The sequence below is a fragment of the Theobroma cacao genome, chromosome 6 (genome assembly GCF_000208745.1).
Source record: "Theobroma cacao cultivar B97-61/B2 chromosome 6, Criollo_cocoa_genome_V2, whole genome shotgun sequence".
NCBI lineage: Eukaryota > Viridiplantae > Streptophyta > Magnoliopsida > Malvales > Malvaceae > Theobroma > Theobroma cacao.
Window position 1 is genome coordinate 23,525,736 of NC_030855.1, and position 18,435 is coordinate 23,544,170.

The 18,435-nt window shown below is 35.9% G+C and overlaps 4 protein-coding genes and 1 pseudogene across 4 annotated transcripts; 4 read left to right on the top strand and 1 right to left on the bottom strand.

Moving 5' to 3' along the window:
• Positions 50-2,340, bottom strand: LOC18596788 (dnaJ protein homolog 1). Its single transcript, XM_007025482.2, has 3 exons — positions 1,914-2,340; positions 1,220-1,650; positions 50-739 (listed from the first exon to the last, which is right to left on the bottom strand). Exons 1-3 carry the CDS (start codon positions 2,076-2,078, stop codon positions 301-303), a joined length of 1,035 nt encoding a protein of 344 aa, XP_007025544.2. The 5' UTR covers positions 2,079-2,340; the 3' UTR covers positions 50-300.
• Positions 4,926-9,218, top strand: LOC18596789 (annotated as a pseudogene).
• On the top strand, positions 9,115-13,365 carry LOC18596790 (tropomyosin). Its single transcript, XM_007025484.2, has 9 exons — positions 9,115-9,792; positions 9,894-10,021; positions 10,233-10,280; positions 10,422-10,535; positions 11,079-11,147; positions 11,282-11,335; positions 11,558-11,713; positions 12,865-12,945; positions 13,032-13,365. The coding sequence occupies exons 1-9, from the start codon at positions 9,654-9,656 to the stop codon at positions 13,095-13,097; spliced, it is 855 nt and encodes a 284-aa protein (XP_007025546.2). The 5' UTR covers positions 9,115-9,653; the 3' UTR covers positions 13,098-13,365.
• LOC18596791 lies at positions 13,810-14,435 on the top strand. The gene has a single exon (XM_007025485.2). The coding sequence runs from the start codon at positions 13,898-13,900 to the stop codon at positions 14,363-14,365; it is 468 nt and encodes a 155-aa protein (XP_007025547.2). The 5' UTR covers positions 13,810-13,897; the 3' UTR covers positions 14,366-14,435.
• Positions 17,356-18,435, top strand: LOC18596792 (protein E6). The gene has a single exon (XM_007025486.2). It carries the CDS (start codon positions 17,453-17,455, stop codon positions 18,218-18,220), a length of 768 nt encoding a protein of 255 aa, XP_007025548.2. The 5' UTR covers positions 17,356-17,452; the 3' UTR covers positions 18,221-18,435.

Below are 18,435 nucleotides of genomic sequence, written 5' to 3' on the forward strand. Positions count from 1 at the left end.
TTTTTATGTTAACTTTGCATTTAAACTTGAGAATATAAAGCGATCGATAGACTCGCCTAAAAATTAATAGCAAACGGTAATACTTGATTGTCTGGTACAAAATGGTTGTTGTGTTACAACTTCGCTTTCTCAGCAGTGCTAAATAGGCTAAACTTTTATTCTTCTGAACACCTAAAAACCACAGACAAAAACATTACAAATCAGGCAGGCAACCTTGCCCATAAGGGGAAAGAGGAGAAGGTATTCACAAAGTTTTTAACTCTCATATTTTGCTGATGATGATGATGATCAGACTCCACCCTATGGTGCCAATAGCTTCTTGATTCCAGACTTCTGCTCCGCAGTCAACCTCGTTGGGAATTTTATATTGAACTTGATTCTCAGGTTACCTCTCCTCGACGGCTCCTTGGGTATTGGCATACCTTCCCTTGGGACAACTTCCTCATAGTTTGGATGAATCACACTGGTGATGGGGATGGTCAAGCTCCTTCCATCCAATGTTGTAAGGTGGACAGTGTAGCCTGTTAATGCTTCTGCCAGCGATATCTTTTGCGTCACAACAAGGTCATTGCCCTCGCGTGTAAATGTGCTGTGCGGTTTTTCATCAATTATGAACACAAGATCTGCAGGGATTACATTCGGTTGTTCATTTCCTTTCTCAGGGAAGGTAATCTTTGTTCCCTTTTTCCAACCAGGCTTGATATCAATGGTCAGGATTTCCTGCACCGGCAATGTCTTCCTGCATCACATAGGAACATTGGTAAGGTCACCATGTTAGCAAACAGCAGGCAGAGACAGATAAAAGGTAGACAATATACTACAACAAAATACTCTTTATCTTCTCAAAAAGAAGGCAGCCATGAGATTGGCCCGTTTTCTTATAATTAGTTTCACTCATAGTGGATTCAAAATGGATGGAGTCTAGTATGCAAAAAATGATCAAGGCAAATCCTTGCAGCTATCGTTTTCTGTTTAAGTAGACTAAATCAGATCAAATTAAGAAGTTGTCCACTCGTCTTTCCCAAGCAGCAAACGCATTGCAATATTTCATTAATGGTGTGAATAAATGTGCGATCAATGTTGCAAACAGAGACTTTCATTTTACTTTAAAGAACCAACCATAATCAATAAACGATCAGCTCAAAAAATAAAAATTATGTAGTACTCACTAACAGACAAACACAAGAAAGTAACAGCAAAATTAGAAAAGGAGACATACCCGCTAGCATCTGCAATTTCTCTTGAAATCTTCATCTTCTTGGTGGTTCCATTGTATAACTCCTCGAGGCTACAAGGCAGTGTATTTTCAATAGGAGGAGCTTTACGAGGAGCCTGACTCATTGGTCTTCCTTCACCAAACGAGCTAAATATATCATCACCAAACATGCCACCAAATGCCCTTGAACCACCTCTCATCCCACTGCCAGCACCACCCCCTCCCATTCTTCCAAAGGGGCTAGAAAACCCAAAAAACTCGGCAAAAATGTCATTAGCATTTCTGGGGTTGAATCTAAACACATTTGGACCATCTCCAGTTTGGAAAAATGTTGCTCCACCCGGACCACCGGCATCTGGCGGTGGTACTTGGCCTTTTAGCCCTTCTTCACCATACTGATCATAGATAGCTCTCTTCTGTGGATCACTCAGAACCTGTAAATTTGAATGTTAGTCACCCTTAAGACTATCTATATATGCAAAAGATTAACCTTTGAATTGATGGGCAATCTTATAATTCGCAATTGATCAGACCCAGATGATAAATATGTGATTTTGACATGAGGGTCACAAGAATCAAAGAGAAAGAACAAAAACTCCATCGATGATCATGACGATTCTTGATAAAAGGAACCCAGTTTTTCTATTGAGTCTTAAAATTAATTAATGAATGCTATGCTAGTAAAAGATAAGCTAACCTCATAGGCTTCAGAAATTTGCTTGAATTTGGCCTCGGCTTCCTTTTTGTTGTTTGGGTTCTTATCAGGGTGCCACTTCATGGCAAGCTTCCTGTAAGCCTTCTTCAAATCATCATCTTTTGCATTCTTGTCAACTTGCAGGATCTTGTAATAATCTGCACCCATCTTCTTCTTCTTCTTCTTCTTTTACCTCTTCCTGTTGCTCTTGTTTTGCCGCAAAAAGAAAGAAATGAAGAAACTTGAAAGCTGAATCACCTTAGAAGCTAGAGTTTTTTCGAGTGTTTTAGTTGCGTTGGGGCGTTGATAAAAGGGAAAAAGATATGTCTGGAAGGCAAACCGAGAATGACCAGAAGAGTGTGGAAGTTTCCAGAGAGTGCGACAAAGAACCAAGCAGGTACCCGACGGTGCGTTTCTAGACCAAACAATCCAAGCTACCTTCAGTTTTACAGTTACGTAGAGCTACCCATGGATCATTAGGACATCCAAATCAATCATTGAAGAATATATTATTAAATATTATAAAAATAATAATAAATTTTAGCTCAACTTTATAAAAGGCTATTTTGTTGCATTCCAAAATTTATAACTAATTTAATTAAAAAATAAATATTTAATAATACATTATAAAAATATATATTATATAAATATTATTAATTCTTTTACAATATATTTAAAAATATTATATTCAAATCAAAATAAGTCGATTTTGATTAGTTTTTTTTATAATAGTTCGATGATTGATACTTCTTTTAAATTATAAAATCTCATACTCATTTTCCTCCAAAGAGTTTTTTTTTTTTTAAATAGACCCTATACATAAAGTGTTTTTAATAATAAACTTTTTTATAATTTTAATTATTTTTAGTCAAAAAAATTAAAATTTGAACAAAATTACTATTAATGAAATCGACCCATTTATTTGACTTCACGTCTCAACCCGAAACTTATTAACGGGTCAAATATATTTAGGTCTGCGTCTCAAATCGAATCATATTCTTTGAGCTTTCTTTACCAAACTATTCATTTTGGAGTATTTCTTAACAGAAAGAAAAACGTTTAAGCATTTTGAGTATTTTAGAGTAATTTTTGATACATGAAGAAAATCTGTGAGCGTTTTGAGCATTTTTAAGTATTTTGGAGTATTTTTTGTATATGAAAATAAAAATTTTGAACATTTTGAACATTTTTTGTCAAATAGGTATATTCGTTAATTATATTGTTAAATAGAATATAGTGTATTATTTGAAGTTGTTGATCTTGTTAAATGAAATTCAATAGTTTTGGTGATTTTTGAGAATTACGTAACAAGTTTTTTAGTATTACGTGATTAAGTTTAGATATTGCATGATTAAATTTGAGCATTACGTGACTAGTTTCTAATAAGGTATTGTGTGACTAGTTGATAGGCATTGCGTGACTTGTTAGTAAGGCATTGCGTGACTTGTTAGTAAGGTATTGTGTGACTAGTTAATACGGCATTGTGTGACTTGTTAGTAAGGTATTGTGTGACTAGTTAGTACGGCATTGTGTGACTTAGGCATTACTTAGTGATTAAGTCACACAATGCCTAAAAACTAGTCACGTAATACCTAAAATCAATCACGTAATGCCTAAAAATCAATCACGTAGTGATTAAGTCATATAATGCCTAAAAATCAATCTCGCAATATTTAAAAATCAGTATAATTAATTTCAACTCCTTAACTTTAGGATTTTATAAATAAACCAATAAACTCAATAACCTAAAACACATACTTTTTTTTTTTTGCTAAGGCATGAAATTGTGCATTTTATAAAAGATAGGTTACAAAACTTCATAACCCTCTAAAGCAAGACAAAATAAATTCCTATCAAGAGAGCTTTACTCACTCTCCTTATACAAAAACAAAATAGACTCCCTTTACAAAATATTCCTTAAACAATTTCAAATCAAAATCTTATAAAAAAATCAAAATCCCCAGCAAACATGCTTAACAATCATCTCAATCTCAGATACAACAAAACTGTGAATCACCATAAAATCCATCAAACATATTTTAGCTATTTCTTTTCCCTGAGTCCATCATCTTAATCAATCTAATCCAACTCATCAACACAGGCATCTCCATTGCAGCACATGTTTCGAAGCAAGTCATCACCAAAAAACATCCAATTACCAAATTCATCATGCTGCCTACAATCACCATAGAATGTTCATCGTCATTTAAAACCCTCAAGATCCACCATCTAAAAAAAATAAAATAAGAAAGAGCTTGATGTCATCTCTGGATGGTAAGATAGATAGTATTTAATCAGAGAGAGAAATTGAGATTTAATTTTAAAATTTTTATCTGGATGGCGGGATAGAGAAAACTGAAATCATTTTAACTTGTTTGAAATTGTTTAAAGGGTATTATTGTCAACTCATGTCAAAAATTGACTAAAAATAGTTAAAATTATAAAAAATGATATTTTTGAATTGAGCTTATGAGGAAGGTTATTTTTCACAATTTCCTCTTCCTCCAAATTTGGTAAATAAAAGACATTCCAAGCAATAAAAAAACAACAAAAATTTATCTTTTACAACCCTTCGTTCCAATCATATTCCACAGATTCTTAGTATTCCAATAAAACCCAAGTTTTGATTTTAATGAATTTGTAAGCATGCATATCTTGGAAATTATCTATATTATTATCTAAAAGGAAAATATGAGTTGATAGAAATTTGATTTTAAATTTAAAATTTGGAAATATTTAGATAAAGTGATAACAAAGCACACTATATATTATAGGCAAAATCACTTTGTAGTTTAATTAGTGCTTTTCAGAATTTTTTACTTTGAAAAAAAATTCTTTTTTTTAAAATATTTTTTAATTGTATTTTACAGTTTTATTGATGGGCCAGGCCCTGAACGGAATGCATTATTTATGATGGGCCAAATGATAGCTCAATGAGTGCCCATCTCCTTTTAACTTCTCTGGACCAGATTTTCACATGCTTCCTTTTCGTACCAAACGACAACGTCGGGCAATGCCATCCGTCGTCTATTGCAACTTGAAGCCTTGGATCATAGGAAAATAATAATAAAAAAAAAAAATGAAACCGCCGATAATGGACCATGGACTGTCACGTGATATTTTCACTCGGCGGGTTTTGTTTCGATGATTTTGAAGCTTATCAGGTTGGATTTAGTGTGCTGTTTATAATTTTGGAGAATGAACAGTGACATTTTAAAAATTTTTTGGCGGGAATGTATGTTTGCTTTCTAGTAATTTGATTTTCATTGTTTAGCATATTTGTAGGCTTTAGCACATAGTGTACGAGATCGGTTGATTGAACGTTGGCATGATACTCAGATGTATTTCAAGAGGAAAGGCCCAAAGCGAATTTACTTCCTTTCACTTGAGTTTCTTATGGGTACTTTCGCACCTTTATCTAAGCTGATTATTATTAGTATTATTATTATTATTTACATGATTGATAAGTTTAAGAGCTCTCTAAAAGTTTGGTTATGTGGTCTATTACTCTCCTAGTACCTATAATGTATCAAATCTAGAGGATCAAACTTTTGTTTTTGTTATACACTAAAACTGAATTTCTTGGATTGACATCTTACTCTGGTTTTTCATTGCTTTTCACATGCTAAAATTCAGTGTAATTTTTAATTTCAGGCCGTTCATTGTCAACTAGTATCATCAACCTTGGAATCCGGGACCAGTATGCAGATGCTTTAAGCCAGCTTGGTTTTGAGTTTGAGATTTTAGCAGAGCAGGTTAGCTTAACATTTTACTTTTTGTAGTCCTTGATTGTCCTAAGCATAGATTTTTGTAATGCAGCAGATCATGATTTTACAGACAAACAATTGTTTGCTTGTGAAAAGAATTGAACACATGGAGTAAATATAGAGGTCATGTTCTGTGGGAACTGAAGATTTGAACTTCGTTTACTGAAGTGAATCCTGTTCTAGGGAGCATAGAGACATAAACTTCTCTGATGATAAGGTGTGCTTGTCCTGCTAAAACAAGCCTATCATTCTAATCAATATTAGGGAGGGACATCTTGGTTTTAACAAGTCAGCTAAAAGTAAATTCTTAATGCATGTACCAAGAAAGCTTTCTTTTATTGGCTTGTTTTATTTTTTATAATTGGTATACTCAGATAACTATTCACTTTCCTCTTAGCTTATTCAGTATGATATTCTAAGGAAGGAGATGCTTCCTGGGTAATGGAGGCCTTTCTCTTCTTTCAGCATGCCAAATGGATTCTCTAGCAACTTTGGACTATCCTGCAGTAGGGTATGCTTCTATTCTATGATTTGCTTGCAAAATTTGTGGGGGTATTTAAGTTAAATTTAACTCATCTAAGATTTGACTTAAGTAGGGGATCTGAACAATTCTCCGCACTGGTTTTGAAACCAAAATGGGCTGAACTTGACTTGCATATCTTCTAACAAGTATTGGTGCTTTTCCATAATTTATACTAGTTTTCTTTTTTCCAAGGTCAGTTTTGCAAGCCTTGCATCAACATCCAGACATTTTTAGAGACAATCCATAATTTATTAATTAATTTTTTTTAGCTATGAAGAGCTTCTTTAGTTAGTTTATCTTAATTGTTATCTATCAATTCTTTGCAGGACTTCAATGAGCTGTGGCCTCACAAATTTCAGTACAAGACAAATGGAGTAACCCAGGTTTAAATAAGATACAATCTTCATTATATTGATGAACTTATTGATTGATTGAGTTGCTTGCTACACTTTAAATAAATCTTAGAATTGTTACTTTGATGCAGTGATGCATCCAGCGTTGATAACTAAAAGTAGATAAATAATTCAAATTCATCTACCTTTGTATTGATTTTGATCTCTTAGTATTTGATTTCTCAGCATCGCTGGATTGTTGTGAGCAATCCTGGTTTATGTGCTCTTATCTCAAAATGGCTAGGAACAGAAGCTTGGATCCATGATGTTGACCTTTTAACAGGCTTGAGAGACGATGCAGCTAATGGCGAATTGCGTCAAGAATGGAAGATGGTACTGTCTGTCTTAGTAACCATGGTTTAGTTTGAAAACAAAACGCATAAAATCATTCATTTATTGTTAATTACTATGTCATAGGTTAAGAAGGTCAACAAAATAAGGCTTGCTGAGTACATTGAAGCAATGAGTGGCTTGAAGTTTGTGAAGATAGCTTTTATTTGTCCCTAAAGTTCCTTTTCCTGTCTTAGAGGAGCTTTGTAGTGATCTTATGCTGGTGTGCATTATTTGTAATCTGCAGGTCAGCTTGGATGCAATGTTTGACATGCAGACAAAGCGAATACATGAATACAAACGGCGGCTGCTTAATATACTTGGCATTATCCATAGATATGACTGTATCAAGGTTAACACTATCTTTGGCCGAAAGAGCCATTAAAAGAAGTTAAATTTATCAAATGGTGCTTCTTATACGTGTCTCATTAACTTGTCCCTGTAGTAAACTAACAACCAGAGGTTAAAGATATCACCATCTTTTGGCTGCATTGTACAAGATCTAGGATTCTTACTCATCTTGATTGCATACATCTTTAAACTGTCTGAATGAATTGATTATCTATTCTCCTTAAGCATAATCCTTTTGGCTTTGCATGAAGATGATATACAGATTGTATATATTTTCAAACATTGTACCATCAAGTTAAAAAAATTGCCAATTTTTCTCGGTTTTGTTCTATAATCTGGCACCCATGGATAGCTTGCTCATTCCATTAATACTTTGGTGTAAAATATGGGCAAGAAAGATAGGGTAAAAGTTGTACCATGTGTCTGCATAATTGGAGGAATAGCTGCTCCAGGTTATGAAACTGCAAAGCAGATTATCAAACTTTGTCATGCTGTGGCTGAAAAAATCAACAATAATAGTGATATCCGAGATCTTTTAAAGTTGGTAAGGCAGTATTATTTTTTCATATGTGTTTGCTGAATGTAAGTGTAACTCTGAAGCATGCATTATTTACTCAGAAAGGTCACTAACTGCCCTTAAACAGAAATAATCAGCAACAATGATGATGAAATAAAGCTGTAAGGACCTGTATACCAGTCTTCTAATAATTGAATGTGCGATCTGTTTCCGAAGTCAGGTTAACTACATTTGCAGGTTTTTATCCCTGATTACAATGTTTCTGTTGCTGAGTTGGTTATCCCAGGGGCTGACCTTTCTCAACACATAAGGTACTAAGCATATGTTTTTCACATTAGAAGGAATCCTCGGTTTTGTTAGCAGTTCTACAATCTTTTGCACGATCAGTGAATGGGGTTTCACTTGGTGTTTTTGTATGGTCAATTTCTGGCTTAATATGTCTATATATTCACTCTAAACATGAATGCCCTTTTTAGTAGTAAATTTGGGTCGACTATCATTGGAATCTATTAGCATTACTTGTCATTAGGCTTCATCATATGTAATGAATGATATTTCCTATATTTGCAATGCAAGTGCTTCTGATCTACACTTCTTTCACCTAAGGTTTTCCTGATTCTGATGCAGCACTGCAGGACATGAGACATCGGGAACTAGCAGCATGAAATTTCTGATGAATGGATGTTTACTTCTAGCTACAGAAGATGGGTCTACTGTTGAAATTATTGAAGAAATAGGGGACGACAACATGGTTAGTGCTACTTAACTTTGGCCTGTACATTGACATTGAATGTATACAAACATAATCAACAACAATACTAGTAGGATTCTGACAAAGTTTTCTTTCAGTTTTTATTTGGTGCAAAAGTACATGAAGTTCCTGCATTACGCGAGCAAGGACCTTCTCTTAAAGTTCCCCTGCAATTTTCACGTGTTGTAAGGTAAACATCGGCCCCCTTCTCTCTCCCACCCCTTGAGATATGATGCAAGTGATTCAGTGCCATTGTGTTACAATATGTAGGATGGTTCGTGATGGTTATTTTGGCTTTAAAGACTATTTCAAATCTTTGTGTGACGACGTAGAGGGCGGCCACGACTATGATCTCCTCGGCGCTGAATTTAAGAGCTATTTAGAGGCTCAGGTAATAGTTTATCTTCAAATCCCTCAGGTTTCTCGGACGTGTAAAAATGCCTTGAGGATTTAACTTGCGTACATATTGAAACAACAGGCAGCTGCTGACAAAGCGTTTGTTGATCACGAGAGATGGACTCAAAATGAGTATACTCAGTACTGCTGGCTCTGGGAGATTTAGCAATGATACTGAAAAGACTTGGGAAATTCAACCCCTGCAGATGCCCCTTTTGAGAAGAGACATCGCCAATGCACTGTTTGTGTTAATTATATCCAAGACCCGTTTCGGGTTTTAAATTATCTACGTGTAGAGTAATTTAGTACTACTATATTTGATAGACATGTTTCCCTATAATAGTTAACTGAAATACTTTCGGTGGAGATTTTTTCCTCTTTTGGACATCATTCTTATCTGTTGTCGCATTCCGACCTCTTGGATATGACGTCATAATTAGTGGTCAGTTGAACCTTATTTTTACAGGGGATAATTTGAAGAGAAGTACAGAGTTTATTTTATCAATTCGCCATTTTAAACAATTTTGGACAAAGAAGACTGAATTATTCGGTATTTTCACATTTTTTCTTTATTGCTTTGGTCAACTCACGGATCTATAAAGCTTCGACTACCGGCGCTTGCCACGTAGAAAGAACCACTATTCCTTCTCGCGGGAAGCAAAGGGAAGAAGTAAAGGGCGATTGTTAGCTAGTGCAGCGAAGAAGCAGAGACAAGAATGGCGGCTTATCTGATTCTCATTCCCGCCATCTTCAGTTGTTTCTTCTTCTCTCTCGCATCCCAAAATGCACAAAATAGCAACCACAACCTCTTGATCCGTGAATTGCACGACGCCAAGCTCAAGATCTCTCGTTTGGGTAAAACATTTCCTCTCAATTTCTTTGCTAATAAATACTACTATATGAAAACACATATTAATCTTGATCTTGATTCCGTGCTGGTTGTAAATTGGACGCAGAATCCGTTCTTGAGGAAAGTGTTCAAAACATGAATGCTAAAACCCTTTATCTCAAGGAACGCGAGAAGCTCCTCGAGGAGATGGCCGACAAGATCACTTATCTGCAGTCTACTCTATCCAGTCTTAAGGTTCAATTCTTTCAGCTTTGCTGATGTTTTCGCTTGTTGCATATATTCAGGTTTATTTGGATTGAATCCCTTCTCCCAAGTCATGTCTCGAAAAGGAAAAAAAATAAATAAAGGCATTTTGAAAGCAGAAGATTGGAGAGTTCAGTGTATTAAATTAGGGTTTATTCACTTTGGAAAACATGACTATTGACTGTGCATTAATTAATTGCAGGATGACTCATTACTTGCTGATGAAAGACTTAAGGATCTGGAAGAGGAGGTACATTTTAAATGCTCATATAATCCTTGTTCTATTTTTCTCCTATTGAATTCCTTGCCAATAGTCATTAGTGTGTGGCAAGAAATGTCTTTGCTTTATGCGGTATTCAACTGACTTGAGAAGTAGGCTTCGTGATCGTAGGTACGTCTGCTTTGGGCTGTTTCAAGAAAGAACAATTTTGAACTTCATGTTTTAGAATCAAAAGCACAGGAGGCTGAGGATAAACTGGAAGTGGTTACTTTACAAGTTGAAAAGGTCGGCATTTACATTCATTATATTTCATTTCTGTGTAGAACCTCTGCTCATGAATGAAGGCTTTTTTTGTTACCTGCAGAGTTAGTCAGACATAGTGAACATGTAATGCTGAATGACTAAGCATTTCTGCCTATTATAATTATTTATAAACTTAAAAGAATTTTCATCTTGTTTGCAGTTTGCAGTTTTGGTTCCTCCAGTTCTAGATTTTAATATCATTGCTGGTTGGGGGGGGGGGGGGGGGGGTGGGTTTCCAGTCAGTGCTAAGCTGTTTTCTTTAAATAAAGTAAAGAAAGAATTTTTTTTTTCTTTGGATTTTTATTTAATTTGTTAATGGAAATGATCATACTTTGTCAGAACTCAATCTTGGTTAATTGTGATGTGTAGAAGAAGACTTGAAAAGGTGTCTATTCCCTTTTGATTTTGTTATCTTTTGATACACCTGAATACCCTATGTTGAAATACTACATGTTGAAAATGAGTTTCTTGCTTGTACTTTAATTTGTCTTTTACTCACTTAAAGTTCCATTTCCGTGCTTTTAGATGGCAGAAGTTGTTACAGAACAATGGATTCAAATTCAACATCTTGAGCAGGCACTTCAAATTGCTGAAGTAATGTCTTCCCTTGATCCTAATGATATTAGTTATACATTAAAATTATAAGGAAATTTCAAACAAAGAAGAAAATAAAGGTTCTTTCCTAATAACAAAGCTTCTTTTTGCATCATCGCTGTTTTTCTTAACAGATGAGGGCATCGCAAGCTCGAAGAGAAAGGAATATGAGATGCACATTCTTAAAGGTAATAATATTAATAAGTTGACATGGTCTTTCAGAACTTTTTTTCCTCTTTGTCTCAGTGTGTTTAAGCTGTGAAGTTTGAAATCTAATTTTGATCTTTGTATACCAAAGCATCATCAACAACTATAGCTTCACTCTTTATTATTAAAATCAAATGGTATGTTGCCATATGCTGATCTTTCATGCAATTCTTAACAAAATCTAATGTTTTGTTTGCATATAGTTCATTAGCGACCTTTCTGAAAGACATGTTCCAAAGATGTTTGGGGCATTGGGTTCTAATTCATTGAGCAAAGGATCTGCTATAAATTACTACATCTCTCAAGCTCTGCAACAATTGAGAAGATTATTCTCAGCAATTAAAAAGTATCACCATGAGGTATGTTTTGATTATTGCATATATGGGATTTTCCATAATTGATGTTTCTTAAAAAAAAAAAAAGATGTTAATCTTGAAGGTCTTCACATGTTGAAACTTACATGCAAGTTCACATTGTTAACAATAAAAAATGTTCACAGGAAACATATAAAGTTCACCCTTGCCCTTGCCTCTCTGTCAACACCTCTTCCACCATCCTAAACAGTTTGAGCCAGAAGATTCTGAGATATAATGGTTGCAAGATCGCATAATCTGTTTATTCTACTAAATCAATTTTGACACTGAACCATGGAGACTGATCTATGGAAACTTTTGGTCTCTTCCAACCTCATAATTGAAACTGGTGAGTTAGTTCTGCAAAGAAGATTGTAGGTGTTCATAGTTATATCAGCCAAGAAAAGTATTTTTGGAATCATAGAGTAGTACCTCAACTACTTAGAGTAGTTTTTTTTTTTTAAGATAAACAAGGTTTACTTTTCAATTCAAACTTCACAGGGAAATAGTTAATATGAATTACAATGAGATTGATTCCTAATAAAACAGAAAGGAAGTGGTGCAAATGACTTAGTTATGAACCTTCATTGGCTGTATATTTGAGGCCCATGCCATATGTTTCTTTGAACAAGAAAAACAATATGCTAACATTAATTACCAAGGCACTGAGATTGTTCATGAGAAAAGCATCAAGAATTGTATTACACTTCCAGCTTGCATTGCCTGTGGACAACTATCTTTGTGGGGATGTATGCGAACATGAATTCCACAAATCAAATTATTACTTAGTTCTTAAGTGATAGCAATTCATTTTCTTCCAAACCAACGGAACTTGACTTGATGTAGAATTTAAGGATTTAAATTTACTAGCAATTCATTTTCATGCACAATAATTTATATTGTTTACTGGAGATATATACATATATATATATATATATATATATATGTGTGTGTGTATATATATGTGTATACATATGTGTGTATATATATATATATATATATATATACACACATATGTATACACATATATAGGTTCCATTTACAAATTAATATGTATTTGTCCAGGCAATAATGCCTAGGTCCAAGGAAGTATATCTCTTCCTTAAGGAACCTTTGCCTTTGAAATAAAATTTTGATTCTTTTCTGTTTGTTTGTAGTTGCAAGGTTTCATCAAACAAGAAATGAGAAGAAATGAATTCACTGCAGCTTTTGTCAATGATGAACTGGTATTCTTTCTGGTATGTTCTCATGTGTCTGCTGCCTTCTTCTGTACCTTCAAAGTTCTACTTGAATTACGGGTATAATTCATTTTCTGCTATTTCAGGCTTCTGCTTTGATTACCTTCCCTATACTGAGTGCTTGGATGCTGCTGTTATCACAGTTCAGCTAGGTCAAGAAACCTTACCTTCCATTCAGATGTAGTAGCTTACCTTGAAATACTGGATACCATCCAAGCTGCTGCAGTTTGTGTCCTATTCTCTCTTTTACATTTTGGTTTTGCTATTAAGAAATGAAAGAAGAGTTGACACTTGCACATCCCCACAGCACTGGCTCAATTGGTCTATAATCATCACATAAGTCTACTTCAGCAATATTCCGGGTCCAGGTCAATATATTGCTATCAATGTTACGGGGTCCAGATCCCATACGTTGTGATCCTTACCCATCCAAATCTTGCTTTGCCAGGCTTATGCTGCGAACAATCTATTTGTAGCATAGGTGCAATTGAGTCAAATCTTTCAATTGATTTTATGCTTAAAGATAAAATAGATAGATGAGAGTGTTTCACGCCCGTAATAGTTACCATCACACATTTGCCAGCTGGTACATTCGATTTTGGTTTTACGCACTTTCATCCCAATTAGCGCTACTGCAATGTAATGATTCTAACTCAACTGCGCACCATTAATCATTCTCGTAATTATATGCATTATTATCCTTTGGACGATTAGCCTATCTATTATAACTCCAGTATAAAAAACAAAAGAAGTGCCGTGAAATTCATGAATAACTAACAAAAGAAAATGTGGAGATTCGTAAGGTGGGATCGCCGTGTCTGCACGCTGCAGAGCTTCAATGAAACGTGATTGATCCGTAAGGCAAATGGCAAAAAGTAATTGGCGACATTAATCCTTCATTTTTGTCACCTTTCCAACCTAATCCACTGTCCGTTATCCACTCTGAAATACAATGGACGACACGACATGGGAGCAAAAGCTCCAAGCTTTAACCCACATCCTTACAAGCCCCACAACCTCACCGCCACTCCACTCTCAGTTCTTCATCTCCTCACAAATCCCATGTTACCTCAACTGGGATTACCCTCCGGTTCTCTGCAACAAACCCAACACCGACAGATTCCCTTCTCTTCACCTGAAATGGGGATTCTCTATTTTCCTCAAAAGGGTCTCAACATTGGGTCTCCCTGAGACTTCCTGGAGGTCCAAGTGCCCTTACCATCAGCCCCCGCCATTGATTCTGGCGAAAGGAGTGGAGGAGGCACAGTGGGATGATGGGCAAAAGAGGGTGTATGTTAGGAAGAGGCTGAGAAGGAAACTTCGAGGAAGCGACATCCAACCTTGGATTCCAATTTTGATTCCCGATTTGTTGTTGTTCTCTCTTCTGTTGTTCAATCCGTTTCCTCTAAACGATTCATGAGAAATTGTGTACTAAGCACTACTAAATCCTTATGTTTATCAACAATTTTTCAGTTTATTTGGTTGCTTGACGCTTAGTGACTTCCCAATAAGTTTCTCAATAGGACTATTATTTGCCATGTCAAATCTAAATCAGCATTCATAAACAGATGAAAACGGGTTTAGATTGGGACCCCAATCATCACCATTCAAAATCATAAAGCAGAACCAGCAATAAAGGGTTCCAATTCACTTTGCTTAATCTAGAATTTACCTTTCATGGCCAAACAAAGCTTTGCCTGTCAAGTCCATGACCCACCTGTTTATTACTACTACTCAACTGCCAAATCACCAACTATAAATTTTGCTTGACGTGTAAAAATGTCATTTCTTTCGCAATATTGAAAGTTTAAACGGTGCTGGAGCCCTCAATTATACTGAACCCAACCAAAGGACTTTGAATTTATTCCATGTACAACTTGCCCCCCCATGAATTTTCCTTAGACATATGACCCACCAAACGCCAACTGCACTAACTGGAAAATCTACTTTGTATTCTAGTTTAGTTGAATTCTGCAAGCAGCTACCCTGGACTTTCCCACATGGTTTGGGGGCCATTGCCTTGACTTTCTTCGAGATGTTCAGATTTTGTATTCCAACCAAATGTGGTTTGGTTTAGTTGTGTTAAGCTAAGCTTACTTCCCCAGCTGCTGCCTCACTACTAGTCTACTAATCACTTCCGATACTGTCTTTTTCTTTTCTCTTAGCCCTTTCTCTTTCTAATCTCTTTTCAGTTTGCCAAACATTTTTCAAAATTGGGTAGGAGTTGATTGCCAGGTGGATACATGCTTTGTACGGGCTGAGAGCCTTCCTTACCGGTAATCACGCAACTAAAACTTCACTTAATCCAAGGAAAAAGGCGAAAAAAAAAGAAAGCAAAAGCAAAAGCCAAACAAAAAAAATAAAGGATTTCAATTGATTGGTCAAACACTTACGTTGACAATAAAGCATATCCACACCATTCCTTTGGTTTTTTTACTTAGCAACAGAATCTTTTCCTCAATGAATAATCAATCAATTGTCTATAGCCCTCTAAGGGACTAAACCCAAAATCGAGAATGCTAATGCGAACTATTCATTTGTCTTCTTCAATCCTCTTACCCTAAAACGCCAAATATCGTAAACTCCAATCCTTTCATGTCTTTATCAAAGAGTTCCCTAAGACTAGACTTGAAGACGTACTTTCATGTTTTATCATAAACATATAACTCCCAACATTACATTTCTGTAAGAATGTTTAACCCAAGTTGCAACCACATTTAGCTATGGAGAGTTCAACCCTTTTCTTTTTTTTAATCTTGTCTTGGTTTTGGTTATGTTTATATTGTAGCTGGTTGAGCCATTGCTGCTTGAATTTTCAATGCATGAAGCACAAATGGAGGTGATCAGTCAGAGGAAGTTTCTTTTCCTTTTACCCTTTTTCTTTTTTTAACTTTGCCCTTTGATATTGGCGCCAATCATATTCTTAAAGTTTATTAAGAAACATCTGGTGATGACCAGCAGCATTAAATTACAATGAAAAATATGGATGGACATATATCAGTAGCCAGCCCTCAGTATTGATGATGTTGCTAGTTTTGCACTCTAACAATATTATGAAGCTTTAAATTGATATTTATGAGAAAAGAATAAGAGATGGGAAAGGGAGAGACAGATTTTAGGTTTGCCTTAGCCCTTAGGATTGCAACTCAAAACTCTTCCAGCATGCATTTGCATGGCCAAATTCATGTAAATGTAACTACCATTTGGATGCATTTAAATTGGTAGTTAAGGCTGTCTCTCAATTGTACTGGTTATAAAAAGTTGAGCAACTTGTATATGAAGCAAATTAATTAAGGTAAAGTATGTGATCAGCCGTTTCCATGCCTTGAATTGAAGAAATTATTTTATCACAATGTGATTCACATTAAAAGAAAGGGAAATCTTCTCACACATCATGTTGGATTAACTCAAATTTAAACTAATTAAATTTGCTGATAATTAAGCATCTAATTCGTGTCAAATGGTAATGTAATACAACATCGATATGAACAAGTTTTTCTACAAATTAATGTAGACCACTACTTGAAAACTTGATAAAAATTCCACAAAAAAGTGGGAAGTGAGGAGGGACTTTAGCTTAGGTCAAGGCTTCGAATGCGCATGGCACTTTAAAAGCTAGAGAGAGTAGGGTTATGGGGCCAGCTGAATTGCCTTCTTCCGTGTAGAAAAAGGATGGGTGTGTCCCTAATATTAGACAAAGAGTAGAGGGGCAGCACATGCAGGAGGAACTAAATGTCATTATTTATTGTCCCCACCCACTCCCCTTCTTCCCCTCAATCCTCGCATCATCACTCGCCGTCCATTTCATGTACATCCTCTCTTACACTAGTCTACAGTTTCTAATTAAGCAACCCTCGTTCACAATTATGCCTCTGTTCTCTTCTCTCTTTGGTATAGAAGAGATGAAGATGGAAATTAGAGGAGATAAAGTGGAAAGTAGAGTTATATAGTAGCTAGTACTTTATAACTTTCAGTAAAGAAAATCTTATATTGAATTTGATAAATTGGTATTGTTTTATTCACTCTATCATCCAATATATGCATCAAACATACCCTTGTTGACTATGCCTTAACATTTTGATATTATAAGATCAATTTAGTTTTTGCTTAGAAGATACGAAAGAGTCTTGTCACATGAGCGAATCTTGAGAGAATGGTAACAAATATTTAAACCTGTTTACCTTGGTGGGGGTGGGGAATGGGATCATAAAGTGCACCAAATTATATTAAAGGAAGAAATAACTATCATTAACAACAAACACAAAGGGAAGGGACTCTTTTGTGAAAGTTCTCTCTCGTGCAAGGGACCACAATCATCACCCTCCCCAGTCCAATTTGCACCTAATTGAGTGGAAAATTTTTACATAGAGAAAACAACGAAGATTGGTCTTTCTATATAAGGATTTTGTATCATCACAATTTTCTCATCAGCCTTAACACTAGCTACCCTAACACAAAAGGCATTGGCTACTTTCGCTTTCCCTTGCTAGTCGCCGGCCCCCTGATCATGGCTACCTCACCGAAACTCATCCCTATCCTCTTCCTCTTGGCCTTCTTCTTCATCCAAATCCATGCCAGGGAATTCTTCAGCAAAATCCCAAGAGTCAACAACAATGAGAAAGAGTCGACGACTGTCCCTAACACGAGAGAGCAAGAGCATGAGACCTTCATCCCCGAGAACGAGAAGACTTCACTTCCCAACAGGGAAGAGGAGACTTTTGGGAGGCAAGAACAAGAGCCGAGGTTTATCCCCGAGACCCGAAATGGCTATGGCCTTTATGGACATGAGTCAGGCCAGTTCCCTCCCACCACCACCACCACCACCACCACCAAAGAAACCTACGAACCCTATGTTACCCCTGTCAAATACCACGCTGATGAACCCTACAACATGATTCCTGAAGCCAACAACAACAACAAGAACACTTACTACTACAACAAGAATACCTACGAGACCGAGAAGCAAAACTTGGGTGAGGCCAGGTTCACGGAGAGAGGGTGGAGCACCAAGGAAAACCAGAACAACAACTACTACTACGGCAACAATGGCTACAACAATGGTGAGAAGCAAGGCCTGAGCGACACCAGATTCTTGGAGAATGGAAAGTACTTCTATGATGTTAAGAATGAGAACAACTATTACGCGAACCAGTTCGAGAACTCCAGGGGAGTTGCTTCAAGGAACGAGTACAATGAGAATCGTTACCGCAACATGGGAAGGTACAACCAGAACCAAGAGGAGTTCGAAGAGAACGAGGAAGAGTTCGAGCCCTGAGCTGTGTGCAATCTACCGTCGAGTGAAGAACATCAAGTAAAACAAGTGGTTTTAGATGTTTTAAGTATGGTAATTAATTAACAAGGAAAAGAGTAAAGAAGATAAAATTTTATTTATTGGGTCTTGCGGTTAAGTTGTGATCCTTTCATTTCCTGGTTTGCATAGTCCTTTGCTTTGAAATGCTGAAGGTATGAGAGTTATGTTTTTTCTTTTTT